The 18,432-nt window shown below is 21.8% G+C and overlaps 1 protein-coding gene across 3 annotated transcripts in view; it reads left to right on the top strand.

Annotated features, from left to right (window-relative positions):
• Positions 1-18,432, top strand: part of LOC129614578 (trichohyalin) — an 84,865-nt gene that overhangs the window by 49,594 nt on the left and 16,839 nt on the right. For all 3 annotated transcript variants that reach the window (XM_055529277.1, XM_055529279.1, XM_055529278.1), the window contains one exon: positions 16,776-18,100. In XM_055529277.1, coding sequence (XP_055385252.1) covers positions 16,776-18,100 — 1,325 coding nt within the window. The remainder of the gene's footprint in view (positions 1-16,775; positions 18,101-18,432) is intronic.

Genomic DNA, 18,432 nt, shown 5'->3' on the forward strand with positions numbered 1-18,432 from the left:
AAGTAATCTTCAAATAGAGTGCTTTTAACAAGAAAATTATTTTTTTTAAATTTTTAATTAATTTTTGTTAAATTTTTATTTTATTTTATAAGTTATACAAAAAAGGATAAGCAAAACTGAATTTTATGCAATAAATTAAGAGAATAAGAAAAATAAAATTTAATAGTTATTTATAATAGTGGAAAATATTATTTTAAATCTTGGATAAACTACATTGTTTTTAAAAAATATTAATTATAAAAATACTTTTGAGCGGAAAACACAAAAAAACAAATAATTGTGATATTTTTAATTCATTAAAGACTATACTTTAATTCATGAATTGAATGAGATTATCAATATGAAATTGCCAAAGTGTAAGTTTTACTCGTATAAATGGTTATTTTTATAAAAAATTTATAATAAAATACTAAGATGGTTATTAAAATAGTCTTAAAAATAGTTCCTATTGAAATATTAGTGTCTGAATACTGCAAAGTCATATTTGGTGCATTTTTTTAAACCCCATATCAGGAACTGGTACCTCCTCGTACGAGAGATACCAGTTCAATTCAAACGAGCGAAATTGTGTAGGAATTGTTTAAAGGACTAACTTATTTATTTTCTTATTTTATTACGCACTGACGAATCAGTTCTTGCATCTATTTATGAGAGTTGTTTGACCGTTCAGGTAAGTTAGTTTTAATTAAATATACACAAACAGATCTATGTGAGAAAACTATGTTTCTCTAGGGGACAATAAATAGAAAAATTTACATAGAACACATAGCAAAATTTAATAGTACCATTTCGGGGTATTCGTTTTCTTCTTCGGGGTATTTGTCTTAAAATTTAATTTCAAGTACATAGTCATGCAAAATGACTGTCGAAATTGATCATTGTTCAAATCTACATATTTCTTTTTCTCAAATCTATTCAAACATAGTCTCCCTCTGTAATGAAATGTAGAAATCTGAAATGTTAACAATTTGTAAAAATTGTCGAATGGTTTATTTCCATTAAAAAGTAAAGCCTACCATTAGTATGGTAAAGTGCACCAAGTAATATTGAAACTGCTTTCAATTTGCCTTCTCATTGTACAATATATATTGAGAGGGCAGCGATTATTAATTTTATTTCTTAAGGGTAGTTTTATGAGTTTTATATTTCGCTATCAATTGCTACAAAAACTCTTACACAATATTCGAGTTAAAAATTAAATGTAATACGCAATTAAATTTTTTTATTTCCAATTCACATTGTTCTGTTTTACTATACAAAAATCAATTCCAATTTAGTAGTTCTTATATTTTCGTGTAAACTATAAAAATTATAATAGTTTCTATATTTCATTGTCATAAAACAATAATAACTACCTAATAAAAGAATTATTAAGTTAAATATAGAAAATAAAAGAAACTTGTTCATAAAAATTCATGGAATTTTGGTATTGTTCTATAATAGGAAAAAATGTTTGACTTAAATAGAAAAGTTTTTATAAGTTTGACTAGTTGTAAAAGCAAAAACTGGTTTCGAAATAACATTTTTTTATTTAGTATTTCGTAAATTACGCAGAAAATATTACTTAATTTTAGAATCGATTTGTTAAACGCAAATTTTAGTTTTTGTTTGAGTGTTTAGTAACACCAATATAATTTTATATAATTTCACCATCATTGAATTTAATGTGAAGATGGAGTCTTCAGTGAATATTTTTTGATTCTCATTATATTGTTTGTTTATAGTGTTTCATTTCTTAATTATTTACTTTAAATTTTAAATATAATCTTACATATATTTTAGAATTGGAATTCTTCAATATTTTTTTTGTAACCCCTCGTAAATTATGCAAAATTGAAATATTCAAGAAAACTTTAAGAATTATATTTTAATATTGGGAATACACGAAGTGCGCGCTAATGTGTTATTCCAGGCAGAGACAGCCAATAACATCAAATTATACGTTAAATGGTCAAGTTATTAGTAGGGTTGATTCAATTATGAATAATAAGCTATCATTCGCCAACCACTACAACTATGTGATTGGCAAGGCGAGCTCTATGATTGGATTTATTAACCGCTGGTCAAGGGAGTTTAATGACCCCTATATTTTGAAGTGCGTATATTTGTATCTGGTTCGTTCCCATCTTGATATGCCTCACAAGTTTGATCGCCTTTTTACAATATTCATATTAATAGGATTGAGTCAGTTCAGAAGAATTGTTTGCGATTTGCCCTTCGTCACTTTCCTTGGGGGGATCCTATTTTTCTTTATCCTTATGAGAACAGGCTCAAATTGAATGACTTACCAACTTTAAGTAAAAGACGTGATTTCGCGGACGTGATATTCATTTTTCAACTTATAAAATCTGATTTGATCTCTCCCGATATTTTTAATAAAATCGTCATCAATTTTGATGTTAGGTCTCGTTCTTCTGATTTTTTTATAGTTTTGTTTCATAGAACTAATTATGGGAAAAACGAACCTGTCAGTAGAATGGTGAACCTGTGTAATAAGTTCAAGAACATACTTGATTTCAATTTAACAAAGGACACTATAAAAAAAAACTTATTTTCTTATAGATAATTCATCCTTTTTCTAGACGATTCCAACTTAATTAATAATAAACAACAGAATCTTTATTTTTCATTAAAGTCTAAATATGTAAATCTAAAGTAAGTCTAAATATGTAAATTGATATGTATATTATATTGTAATATGTTTGAGCTAAGCATGTAAAATAAAATAAAAATAAAATAAAAATTCACCTTAACAATATATAAAAAAAATAACAACAATTTAATAAAAAAAATCAACCACAACACAATTTCAATTAAATTAACAAAACTATAAAAAATTGCATACTTTTAGGAAGCCTTCCTTTACAATTCATACAACAAATGAAATAATTTATAGCTAAGCACAAAAATATTCATGCAAACAAAACACAAAGTTCAAATAAAATTGTTCATAACCTAGTTTAATATTTAATCTAAAATTTTAATAATTAAATTTAAATATAAATTTTAAAATGTAAATAAACAAAAAATTAATTAAATATATTACGTCATTTTCCCGGCAGCAAATACAAAAATATAATAACGGGAATCTTAAATAAAGCAAGTTTAAATTTTTTTTTTATTAAAAAATAACAACAATAAAAAAAAAGAATAAAATAGAAAAAAAAAATTTAAACTTGCAAAGCTTAATACAAGCTTTTTTCTTACTTCAGCAAATTTTGTTTTTGTTTTGTTTTTTTTTTACTCTCAATGTTAAACTATAGAAAATTATATTTAAAAATAAAAATATTATTTAGATTTTATAACAATGTGTTAGTGTTCATATAGCCGTACACAAATTTGAGATCAGAAACGAATCATCATTGTTACGCAATTTTCTTTTTTATTTTATCACTCTGTATCTGTAGTTTTTAAACTGAAACAAAAAAAAACAAAATTTACTAATCTTAATTATTAAATTTTCATAAAATTTTCAAAATTATTAATCGAAATGTATGAAATTTTCTTTAAAGAGCAGAAAAAAAATTTCCATAATTTTCCAAAAAAAATTTTCCAAAATTTTAATTTTCATTAAAGATTTTCATTGTGTCTATGTACAAATAATTTCTAAATAAATTTTGTAATAAAAAAATTGTAATTCATAGACGAAAAAATCATAGACTAGCTACGTTATTTACATTTATTAATAATTATCAGAATAAAAACAGATTTGGTTAATTAAAATTTTATTTAAAAAAAAAATTTAATAAAACACATAACAAGATCATTAAATGGAATTTTAATGGAAAAAATCAATTATAATAATTTTCTTATGTTTTTATGATTTATGAAAATAACGCTGACAAATAAATAACTAGAAAATTGTACAATAATTTTCACTCAACATCACTCTAATTATTCACAAATTCTATATAATTACTAAATTTAGAATGACTGCAAATAAAACTACTTAAAAATTTAAATAGTAAAATATTATTTCTTTAATTATGTAATAAAATTATTATAGAAATTACTTCGAAAGAAATTGAATTTTTAATCAATTTTTAATCTATTGACTTACAAACTTAAGCTTGATATTAATTTGACATATTCAGTAATGCAATATTAATGTTTAAATATGTCAAACTGACATACAATATGCGTTATTGTTTAGGGTTTATTTATCTCAAAAATGAGCCCATTCACTCCAATTGAGTGTTTATGACATTGTTTACAAATTGATATTATAATTATTAATTATAGTTTTGGCAACTTTGGCTGTTGGTTTATGCAAATTCATCTAGTTGCAGATTCTTATTAAGTCATTGCATATTTCGTTTTCCAGCAGTTCTTAAGAGACATTTTGACATGCAATACACAAATCGTTTGTATAAATAAACGCTTTCCATAAAGTGTTAACTCCGTAAAATCACTTACATAGCACGAAAACAAAGGGGAGCCTAGACAGCTACCTTGTATCTACCCATAGTTTGTTACTTACCATTTAATGAATAGTAAATTTGCATTAATCATTTTTCTCTTATCTTATAATCAGTTTGCATTAATCACATTTCTCTTATCTTGATTATTATATTAATGTATCCATCAAATTTTGCATAAAATTATTAAATCAAATTATATTACATGTACATACACATCATAAATAATGATTATAATATCTTACTATATTAATTACGTATAGCAACTGGTGGTAAATAAGAAAATTAATTTTAGAAATTTTACGTTATTTCGCTATTATAATTAATTAGAAATTTCATTAATGAAAATTTTTGTATTAATTAAAAAAAACATGTTTTTCAAACAATCCAAAAATTATATATTTGTATATATACATACATATATATGTAAACGGATGTTAAAATTAGAAATTTTAACAGAATGTCATCTTATTTAATGTATGTCAATATATGTATAATATGATATCTCGTATAATATATTGGCTCATGTACCACCTATAAAATTTGGCATAATTATAGTAAAAAATGTAATTAAATAAAATTGAATTACGTGTAATAAAAATATAAGAAAAAAAAATAAATAAATTCAGAAATTTTAACAACCATTTTAATTTTAACAGCATTTTTAATTAATATTTAACTGCGTATGCTTAAGTATTATGGAAATATAATTATGTTTAAGAATCTGAAAAGGTTACGAAAAATTTTCTTTAAAACTATTTCAAAATTTGCATTATTTCTTAAAAACGACTTTAAATACACAAAATATTTTAATGAGATCATTTAATATTTTTGAAATTTAATGCATATACAAAGTGTTTCCGGTCCAAATTCACCTTAAGTTTTCAAAGTTTTGTATAGAGCTCTCAACAGATTACGATGTATACTGTTTTTTTCGTTCAGTCGATTTCGAAAACAAATTCGACTGTTTTTGTGAATGAACAACGCATTTTTAAAAACGATTTTAGAAAGCTCAGAAGAAGAGCCTTTTCATCTAAGCAATAGTTATTATTTTATCTAAGCAATAGTTTGTTATTTTAGCCCCACATCATGTTTATTGCCGAAATTATCAATTTTTCATTTTGTAAAAATGTATATTTTGGGAGCCTCTAACATTGAAGTTTTTCTTTAATTTCAATATATCATAGAAACCTCTATACGTTGCGCTTTCATTTAACATTTTTTTTGCTGCCATTTGATTTCGCTGCCAATTATTGAGCCGAATAAAGCGTTTATTTTAAATTTCGTATATATTTTTCTTGAAAAACTTGTTAAATTAGTTAGTGTCTTCTCACTGTTATGCAAACATATTAACAAACGGATATATTATCTATGTGCGGATAAACAGAAATGAACTTAGAACAGAAACATCCTGTATATAAATTTTAAAATATAAAATTATAAAATTTGCATTAAAAATATTTCTTTTGGAAAAGTATTATTCTTTAATGAGTGCAATATATTATAAAATGTATGTATGTATATTTACGTATGTATAGTATTTAATGTTTATGCTAATTCTAATGTTCTAAGTTAAATTTTCCATTTAAAAATGAAATGAAAATAAAAAAAAAATTGTATGGAATTAAATAAATAAACTATAAATTTTTATATTAATGTAAATGTTTAAAAATAGAATTCCATTTTACATTATAATGTCAGCGCAGTTTTTTCAAGTTATTGTAATGATAAATGCTTTAAATTAATATTAAATTATTTATTTTTCATATAGGTGTAGGTTTTCTATGAAATCACCATACCGAAGTCAAATTTCTTTAAGCAAGATTATTTTTACACAATGAGAATGAATAAATACTAAGAAGGTGCTGTCTCAGTATTTTATGCTAAGTATTGCTTATTCGAGAGGCCTTAATATTCGCATACTACTTCAAATGTGCCTTTTACTAAGGGGACACACAAATGATTGTCGCTATTGCGTACCTACCAAAGAGCAGCCACCATATTACGAAGTACCTTTTTTTGGAAAGTCTATATTTGCCTGATATATACCTGCTTGTTACAACCCCATAGCAGTATACCATACGTGCAGGCTTTATTATTTGATTAAATACCAACACTTTCTTGTATTTATTGTCAATTTAGACCAACGACCAAGAAGCCAATAGTTTTTTTCTATATTTATTTTTTGATACTATTTTTTTCTTATTGACATTTTCTTTTTCCATCTGAGCTTGACATCCAAAGTGTTCTCTAGGTATTTTGCTGTATTTTGGATTTCACTCAATTTGCTACATTATTGTTGCCATACAAAATATTATTTTAAAAGCAGCGTTATTTTTTAAAATTTTTATAATTCTACAATTATTAATATTACTGAAATACAATTAAAATTTCATTTATTTCAAAATTACTTCTGAAAAACCTCACTCTACACGAATAATTTAAAAATAACTACTCTCAAAAAACTAATTTAATTTAAATAAATTATTTTTAATAATTATTAACATTCTGTATAATTGTATGTATAACATTTTACAAATTTTAATATTTTTAAAAAGAAAATTCTTTTTTTTTTTTGTTTAACATTATTTCGTACATAAAAATAAAATTTTTAAATGTAAATATTTTACTAAGTTAATATTAAACATCAAAACATGACATTAAAATATATTGAGTTGTTTTTATGATGATCAGACACTATCATGTAATTTTAATGTTAGTATACAGTAACACTATACAGACATAAAATTTGTGTGAAGAAATAAAAGACAACAAGTGAGAATAAAAGAGATAGAAAATTGTAAACTTTCTCAAGTTTTTTAATGTAAAAAAATTGATCATGATAAAAAGTTGTTCAATTTTTCCATTTATATTCGATTTGTTAAACCTGTTGTTATTATTTCTATACTCAAATTATTTGGAATTATTTGATTTTTTAACTTAAAAAATAAAAAAAAAAATAAAAAAAAATAGAGTAAATAATAGAAAATTTTCTAAAAATAAAATTTCAAAATAGAATAGAAAATTAAACAGAAAGAAAATTCTGTTTAACATTGGAAAAATAATGTTAAAACTTGTCAGTTTTTTTTATACGTACATTATGTAGATGCTTATATTTTCTAAAATTCTATACTCACATTTTACGAGAACCTGCGTATATATTATGACATAACAGTATAATATCTGTGTACATGTACGCTTGTGAACACTAAATGTCGGAAAAATTATATAAATCTTTTTCAAACAAAAATATAAATATGCAAGTATACAAACGTATGTACACATATGAATATGTTACACTATTTTTGTTTATAAAACTATGTACGAGTATGTATGTAAATATACATAATATAAAATGTATATTAACTTGTTAAATATTTAAACGATAACTTTCAAATTTTTTTTTTTTTGTATATAGAAATTATGAAGAAAAACAACAAAAATGGGGAATTCATAAATAACGTATTGATTATTGAATTAGATAATTAATAATTTGCAGAAATTCACTAATTGCAGAAAATCGACTATACGTATTTCTAATTTGCCTTGAATTTGGTTTGAAAAATAACATGATTGAAAGTTCGTGAAAGACAAAACATGACAGTTTTATTCGTCTTTTTACAATTGTTGGGGAATTGCTGTTCTAATGTCAAAAATTTGCAACAAATTCTATATTGTTTTCAAATTTTTTTTATTACTAAGTTTTAAAATTCAGTTAATTTTTCAGAATTTTTAAAATAGCCGTTATTTAAAAGTTGTAATTGTATAGAGCAGACGAAAATATATTTCTTAAAAATTATAGGTTTGAGCTTTTCAAACTAGCAACTCCAGCAAAACTATATTCTATATAGAAAATTTCTAGTTGCCGTCAATTTATTTATTAGCATATTTCAGCTGGCAATGCGATAAAAATACCATTTAGCGCTAATGGTACCTACTTTGCGAATGCCATTTCTATTAAGTATTATATCAAGAATTGATCACAGTTTTATTAGTCATTGCTTAAACTGTTATACTAATAATTAGAAAGAAAAACTTAATACAAAATAAATGTCAAAAAGGTAGAATTTGTTGTTGTATCAAGTATACGTTAACAGAAACCGAAATGAAAGAATTATTCTGATATATGTTATAGAAAAACACCTGCTGTTAAATATTACTCAAAGTATTTTAAAATTCTAGTATATAGTCGACTGTATTATTTCATATTATATACATGTTATGTATTTAATAATGTCTATATTTAAAATTGAATCATTAAAATATATTCATAAGGAATAATTTATTAAATATATTTGGAAAATCTCCAGTCGCCTATAGTTTTCATTTGTTTTGTGTTAAACACTTAACTGAATGGTATGAATAATAAATTGTATGACGCATTTGTATGATTCTATTTAGCTCAAATAAAATCTTATACAATAAATTGGTATATTGGCATTGGTATTTGTATTGGTATAAAATTAGAATTGATTATACCTAAATGGTATAAATATAACCAATGCTTTTGATTTTAAACTGATTTCTAGTAAATAAATTGAAAGTAAATATCCAAAAAATGTTCATATTGTGTTTACAATGTGATTAAATGCACCAAACCAGAAATTGAAGAATAAAAATTCCAAATAAATAATTTGAAAAGCAAAAATTTTAATTAAAATTTCATTATGGAAAACATGATTTTTAGCCAGTCCACTTCAAAACAAATTTTTCAGATCAGATTTTCAAAGGAAAATAATAAAAACTATTTTGTTTTATTTAATTTTAATTTTTTTTTTTTTTACTTTTATATTGTGGGAAAAGTAAAATCCTAAAAACATTTTGATCTGTTAATTTTCACGCTTCCCTCAATGAGAAAACTGTAAAGTTATTATAGAGAGTCAACATTACAGAGTAAATAGTATATATACGGACACACAAAATATAGAAAGAAAATGTGCGATGAAACTGTGAAAAGTGTGAAAAATCTCATTTAGCTTTTCTCGTTTTTAGCATTTTGCATCAGTTTAGCTACGAAAGACCTTAAGTTAAGGTATTTTAGCTAAAGGAAAATTCCGAAAAATTTTTTTTAATTTAAATTTCTTTTTCTCGAATATTTTTAAAATTTATATTTTTGTGTTTCGTTTCCTTTAAAATTTTTGTGTATTTTTTTTTTTTAAATATAAAAATATTTTTTTAGTTAATTTCGTTCTTATTTTAATAAAAAGCAAAAATAAAAATTTCCTTTTGGGATTTTCCGAGATTTCGAATTCGAATTTTTTTTTTCTTTTTTTTTTTTATTATTCTTATGTTATTAATTGTTTAAATTGACTTTGTGAACAGTGAATTTTTTATGAATTTTCATTGAATTTTTCGATTGTGTAAAAAGTCTTTGAATGTGAGTTAAAAGTCAAATTGTAATTTTATTTAACAAAAATAAAAATAAAAAAATTTATTTGCAAATTTTGCCTAAATTTTTTTTGGTTCTCTGTTTGTTTTTTGATAATGTTAACTTTTACATGTAAAAGTGTAAAATGTAGTAATGAAATTTTGTTTTAATAAAATTCATTTTACTTACTAACGTATTAGTAAATTAAATTAGCGACATATTGGTAAAAAAAAAAAATAATAATAAAAACAAAATGAAATTTTTTTTCATATAGTTTAAGAGCTTACAGTTAATTGTTGTGTGGATGATATCAAAAAAAAATTGTATATTGAGTAAAAATTTGACAATTGGAGTGACGTAATCAGAATATTTTGACAATTTTTAAATTATTCTAACATATTCTATTTATATAATTTAATATTAAATATTTTTCTTATTAAATACTTTGATAATAGAAATTTTATGAAAATTATTAATATTTCATTTTCTAAAATGTTATAATTAAAATTATAGTTAATTATAGTGAAAAGGTGGTATTTAACTGGAGATATACAAATTTATATAATAATATTTTAAATAAAAAAAAAAAATTATATTAAATTTATATAGATGCCTAAAAATTAAAATAACTAATCATACATTTTATTTATAATTTTATGTCGTATAAACATATACACACATGTAACGGTACGAGTAAATATTAATAAAATTAGTCATTCATTTATTGAGGTGCACCAGAATTTTTGACAATTCATTTTAAAAATATTTAAAAATTTAAAATGCAATTTAATTTCACATTATTTTTTTTAATTTCTACATTTTTTAACATAATATTCATACATCTAATTTTAATAATAATGTCAGAAATTTTATTTAATTTTGACAAATTCTTATATATATATATACATATACGGGTAAGCTACTACTAACACATTTGAAAATTTGCGAAAAAAATGAGAAATTTATTTAAAATGAGAACAGTGTTTCGTGATTTTTTTTATAATATTTACTGTTACAGTTAATAATTATAAAGTTAAATTTAAATATAATTCTAGAAATCTATGTAATTTTTCGAAACTGTTATAATTAATTTATATTTTTTATCTTAAAAATAACATTAAATCTTAATTAATTCTCTAATTATCGCATATAGTACGGTAAATGAAAAAAATTTTTAAAATTACACTCAAAAGTCTAGACAAACTTGATATTAAGTAGCTTTATACATATACATAAAATTTTATAATTACGAAATCCGTTCAATTTTCTAAATTATTAAAAAAAAACCAACAATATTTACAAAATTTTAATTAAATGTCATTTTTGACATAATGCAATTAAAAAAATATAATTGATCTCTTGATTTAATTGGTCATAAACCTTTCAACAATTACCATATATTATATATTACATATACATTTGATTTCGCCATAAATGACACCATACAAGATTTTAAATTACAAATTATAGAATAATTTTAAATTGAAAATAAATGTACGTATAAGAATATTTCAGAGTGGTTCATAACATTTTGACACTCAGTGTGAATGAAAAGAGATGGAATTGAACTAAATTATAAAATTATACTTTATATAATTAAATATAAATTTGACAATCTAATGATTTATCAATGGAATAATCATAAGGTGTAATCGATAATGTAAAACGCCATTGAATTCTTTGGCATATTAATCGATAATATAGTTAATAAAAGCATTATAACTTTTAATGTTGTCAACCGATATCTACATTTGTAGTGTAACCGATAATGCAAAAAACAAAATGTCACATAATTAAAAATGTCATAGGTACAATTATTGTCGACCGGCATTTGCCAATACCGATTATACCTATATTATATTAATTCAATACATACATGTAAATACTTTCAGGAGTTCATCATTTCAATACTGATTACATTTGCAGTTAATTAGTAAATACATTTGTAAATTTTTTTGAAATTTTATACTAAAACCAAAATTTTTTCAATATTTCTATTTTTACTATATACTTATGTATATTGATTTTAATAATAATTAGGTTAAAAATAATATTACATATGTCATGTATATTAAGAAATTTTAACGCCATTTTTAAGAAACTTACAAAAAATATTTAAAAATACATAAGTATATTATTTTGTGCAATGCCAATTATTGCACCCAAATTGTTACATACATTTCAATATATATATAAAGTCTACTTATACCTAAAGTCTCATAATTACCGCATATTTCTATATACATATATGTACTTGTTTCCTTTTGTTTTCATCATTAAGCTCATTTGGTATTACAATATATTTATTTACACATAATGTATGTGTACATGCTCAATATTATTTATTTTATTTTGTTTGTTTTTTTCAAATATGTCCCCAATTTCTACATATATTGAGCACCACTTAAATTTTAGTTATTATAAAACAAAAACAAACAAAGACCCATTCATATTCTTTATAAAAGCGCAAAATATTTCATTTTTAAAAATAGTAAAATGAAGCTATAATATTAAATTGCCATAAATATTGGCAATATTTCATAAAAAAATTTATAAATATAAGAAAATTTTTTAAATAAAATAAAACAAAAATTTTATTACAATTTAGTGTCTTCTCCAAAAAGAAAAAAAAAAAAACAATAATTAAGATAAATTTTCTTTTAATTTTCGTTTTTCTCCAAAATTTCCTTAAAATTATAATTCAAGTGGCGCATTGACCTTATATTGTAAAGTTCTGCGAAAAAATACTTCTGTTTTTCTTCTTTCTTTTTAATTTTATTTGGTATTTGTTGTTTCACTTGCACTTATACTCAATTGGAAACTGCAAAACAATACAAAATAAGGAAAAAATATAGGAAAAAGAAGGAAAAAAAAATTTTCAATTTTTGGTCTTGAGTACGAAAAACAAACAGAAAAAAAAAAACAAGAAATACTGATCTCGATTGCATCTTTTTAAATGGCACATTATGAGTGACTTTTAGGTTTTTTTTTTATATATTTTTGTTCCTCAATATTATGATGGCATTTGCTAAAATATTAAACAGATGAGCGAATAGCTCTTGTTCTAAATTTTTTTTTCTTCATAATTTTTTTTTTGTTTTTTTTTCTCTGTGTATAACCAGACAAATAATTAGATTTTCAGTCTAAATTATACATATATATACATACATATATATACTATGTATATATTTTTTTTTTTATTTTTTTTGTTGTTTTCTTTTTTTTTTTTGAATATTTTGTTCTGTTAGTTACTAGAAATAGATTTTCGTTCGGGTTTCTATTTAATAATTTTTTGTTCTCTGTTCTTTAACCGCATTTATAATAAAATAGTGTTAGACGGTTTGATGGCCAAACTAAACCTCTAAAACATAAAATATATTAAAAAAAATAAAAAAAAAAAAAATTTTTTTATTTTTTTTTTTTTATTTTTTTTTTTTATTTTAAAGTTATGTAATTTTTAACATACTGTAGTATAGATTGTTTGAAATTTTCATTATATTTTTAATATTATTTAATTAAAATAATATATAATAAATATATATATATATTATATGTACATATGTAAATAAGTATACAAATGGCCTCAATTTTTAATGAAAAGTGAAATTATTAAACCGGGCAAAAACAGAGAAAAAAAAATTTAATAGTTATTTATTTTTGTTTATTATTTTTTATAATTAACGTGTAATTTTATTTTTATAATTAAATAAAAAAAAATGTATATGTACATAAAAAAAAATAATTCTAATTTTATTTTAATTCAAAAATATTTTATGTATATACATTATATATAACAATATATCTATAACAATATGAAATTAGTTTTATTAAAAAAAGCAAATAATTAAAACACAAATATTAACTATTTAAATTTTAAATTATAAATCATAAAATTTATAATTTTTATTTTATTCTATATATACTAAATGTATATATATTGGTATTAAAATAATTATCAGGTGAATCAATTTACTATTTTTAAATATTGTGTTTAAAATTATAAAACATTTTTAATTTAATTGTTAAATACCTAAGATAATATAACTAAAAAAAAATTTAAGTGTGTATATATTATATTATATAGAGAAGCAGTCATGTGTAGATAGTATGTTACTAATATATATATAATTAAAGATCTACTTTGAAAATGTGTTAAATTATAATTTTATAATTTTGTGATACAAGATGATTTTAATACAATTTTATAAAAATTACATGAAAAATGTTAATATTATTCGGAAAGGAGATAAAAGAATTCTTAAATTATCAGGAAATTACAAGGAAATAATAGACAATGACAATTTAAAAAATTATAATAAAATTCTAAAATATTTTGAAAACAAATAATTAATTTGATTATTTTTATATATACTAATATGTCCTTAAAATAATTTATATACCATCTATTTAAATAATTAATTTAAATTAATTTAAATATACTGCATAGAGAATCTGAAACTGCTATCACAACAATTTTATTTATTTCATTTTACAATACTAAATAATATTAAATTGGAAACTGTTAATGGCGCCAGAATGTTAAAAAAAATTTTAAATTTTACAATAAAAGTAAAATTGAATAAATTGGACATTGTTTAAGCAATTCTTTCTAAATTCGAATTGATATTACGTCAATTGAAAATGTCAAAATTTTTTTGATCGAACTTTCACAAAATCATCCGGTCTTTTAAAATTAACAACTAAAACAATTAACTGATCAAAATAACTTGTTGTGTTTATATTACGCAAGATATTTTTATATACGTGATTTTTTAAAAAAAATTTATTATTTTATGAACTCATGGCTAAATTTTTGGAAACCGGTCATTTTTATATAATTAGTAAAATTAAATTGGCATAATAATTTGCAGTCGATTTGAATTGCCTTTTTTAAGAATATTTAATTTTTTGCTCTAGTCCATACATCTAAAAGTAAAAACTTTATGTATTAAAAATTTATAATTTCTTCGGAATAATTTTTGAATAAAAATTAAAATCGAAAACTTACACAAAACTTATAATCGGATTTTAAGTTTGAATCGGATTTTTTTCACATCTATTGTAGATTCCATCTGTTCTAAAATTGTATGAAGCAATAATCATTAGTTATTCCTAAAAAAAGCAATAATTAAATATAAATTTAAAAATTATTAAGAAATTTTTTGATATTAGCGATCTGTACATGTGAAAACCATAAAATAATAGAAAGTTGCCCAATACAATTAAAAACGGAAAATTCTAATGTCCTTTAACCATTAATTGTTCAGTGCTCATATGCAATTCGAAAAATTTCTGGTAATTTTTGATTTTATTCCTGGAAATTTTTTATTGTCGAAGTATACAGTTGCAAATTTTGAAATATTTTATCCTATTCTTAGTCGCTTTTTGAATGAATCGAAGACAAAACTCTGCGTTACGGTTCTAATACACAATATATTTAATCTTCACTGTGTATAAATTCAAAATAAATAAAATTCCTGCATTAAATAATTACAAAGTGAAAATAATAATTTTTATAGTTAAAATAATAATAAAAAAAAAAACTATTATTATTCAAATATTTTAAAGAGCGCCGTCAATAACATTTTCAATAATTTTTTTTTAATGCGACACACACTCCAAACTAAAGTAAAATGCAATATAAATTTTATTTTTTTTTGCATTTTATTAAAAATATTTGCTATATAAAACGGTATATACGAAGAATATGCTCTCATAAAAAAAAATTCTCTTATAAATTTTACGACCCTCTAATAAATCCCAATTTTATTTTCAAAAAATTTTCAGAAAAAAAAAAAAATATTTAAAAAATAATTTTAATACGCTAGCTATATAACGAAAATAATTTTATATACGCGATTTTATTAAAGAAAAAAAAAAAATGTAATCATAAAATTTTTAATTTTTCATTTTTTAATGGCGACAAAATAAACATTTCCGTACTTTTACATTTTATTTAATTTTTCTGTTTTTTGTTTTTGTCACAAGAATATTAAATTAATGTTCTGATTTGAGTTCAGTACCTTATTAAAAAATTTTTTTTTTTGTTTTTATTCTTTCTGTCAATGAAAATCATTGCTCTCATAATAAATCACAAATTTTAATAAAAATTATGTATAAAATATGTGCGGTTTATTTACAGGTGAAGAAAATTTTTATGATTATATTAAATATGATGATTATTTGTAGTAAAATAATTTCATTTCGGATATATTAAAGAGGAATTTCCGAATTTAATCATATTGGCCTATAGGTATAACTTGTATATTTTCAAATTTCTTAAATTTTCATTAATTTTTTTTTATTAAAAATAATATTAATATTCTAAAAATATTATTGGGAACAATTACATATTTTGTCAAAATCAAATACAAAAAATAAAAACAGAAAATTATGAGTGACGTAAAAATTTTCAAAAAATTAAAAAAATTTTCAAAAGATCAAAGAAATTTAATTAATAAATGTCACCCTAGACGATTTGTTTTTTTAATTTTTTATATTATTTAAATAATTTGGATTTTTTGATCAAATTATTTTGCAAATATGATCATCAAATCACAGGATTAATCCAAAAAATTATGTGTGTGTATGTACTCGTAAGCGTTTTAAATCACTTTCTGTAATAATTAATTTCCGATTAAGCGCCAGTTTTTGTGAGTAGATAATATTATAAACGCCGTTTTCGATTGCAGGTACTGTTAATGCCAAACTACGTATATTGCGTTTCTTTTTAAGGGTTCTCTTCACAAATAATATTCACTAAAGTTTTTATTAACATAAAATACATGTTATAAAGAAATAGTTCGACAACAGTAAATCTGTTGTCTGTAATTGAAATTATTTTAATTGTTAAGAAAATTTTTTAAATATTCTGCAGTTTGTACAATATAATATTTAAAAATGCACTTAATTTTAATAAATGAAAATAATTAATATAAATATGAACTTATATTTACAATTTATTTATAATATTTTTTTTTTAATTTTAGTATCTCTTCCCGGTGCTGGCGGTGCTGAACCAACTATTATTGAAACTCTTAATAAAAACACAATAATAAATACAACAGAAGAACAAAAACAAAATAAGAGTGAAAATAAAGAAGAGAATCAATCTAATATCAATGATTCTAATGATACTACTACCACAACAACTCCAGTTACCACAAAAGAAGAGGAAATAAAATCTTTAAATGAAACAGAACAAATTAATTTAGATAATAATAAAAATCAATCGGATATTGAAAATATTGAAATATCTAAAAATATTTTAGATATACAATCACATTTAATTGAAACATTTGATAAAAATTTTTCAGTTAGCGAAGATAGTGATAAAAGTGGAGTAACAGTTAAAGAAATACCAGCAAAACCAGAAGAATTTCAAACAACATCACAAATTGAAACAGAAACTAGTCCAAAATCAGTCATTGAAATTGAACCATCCATACCAAAAACTCATAAACCAATTCAATTAGATTTAGATATAAGTAGTAATAAACGTGAATCAAAATTATTAAATTCATTTGATAAAAAAGAAGAAGAAGAAGAAGATAAAAAAGAAAATAACAATAATATTATTATAGAAAATGAAAATTTAAATAAAAATATTAAAAATAACAATAATAATAATATAATAAATAAAATAACAGATGATAAAAATAATATACTAGTAGATACTGCCAAAGAAGTTAAGATTGAAATTAGTAATAAGTTTATTGAAAACGAAAAAGATAAAATTGAATCTTCTCATATTGAGAACAACAATAATAATAATAACATATTGGCAAATAATGAAAATATAATTATTAGTGATATTAGTTCTTCTAAAATTGAAAATAATATAAATGAAAAATTAATAGAATCTGAAAAACAACAAAATCTTAATGAAAATCATAATAATATAGAGAAGGTAAAAGAAAAATCCGAAGAAATTTTAACATCATCATCAGTTGTAGCAGCTGATAATCAAGAAAATAACTTTGAAATTTTAAGTGGAAAACAAGATAAATTACTTATAATAACAGATTTAAGTGGTGGAAATAATTTTCTAAATACAAATAATCATTTAAATAATGATATTGGTATTAATGGTTTAAAAAATTGTACAACACCTTTAGAAGAAGAAGAAAAACAAAAATTATTAGATTCATTACCACAACTTGATTCTAATATCGATCCATATAAATTAGCGATAGAAGCTAAAAAAGAATATTATCAATCGTTAAGAGATTATTTAGATAAATATCAGGAAGATAAGCCACCAATACCTTTGCAAACGTATCGCTGGGAAGATATACGTCGTGCTAAAGAAAAAGTAAGTTAAGAATAACTGAAATATATTAATCTCTTAGACAGCTTTCTGAAAACAAATAAGTTTTGAATAATCAACAAACATTAATATTTCAAAAAAAAAAAAAAAAAAAACTAAATCAAACAAATTTCAAGGAAATTGGTGTTGACTCTTAATTTACTATATTGGACCTTTATGCTTTTGCAATGTTGTTATTTCCTATTTCACTCGCCTTTAACATTTCCTATCACATATTTTTTTTGACGTAAACATCAAATTTCTTGAAGAAAGGATTTTGTTAGAGAGGTGCAATAAGAAATAACGACACTACAAGAATTATGCAAGAGAATAAAGGC

This window comes from Condylostylus longicornis, unplaced genomic scaffold, assembly GCF_029603195.1.
Source record: "Condylostylus longicornis isolate FDR11 unplaced genomic scaffold, ASM2960319v2 ptg000113l, whole genome shotgun sequence".
NCBI lineage: Eukaryota > Metazoa > Arthropoda > Insecta > Diptera > Dolichopodidae > Condylostylus > Condylostylus longicornis.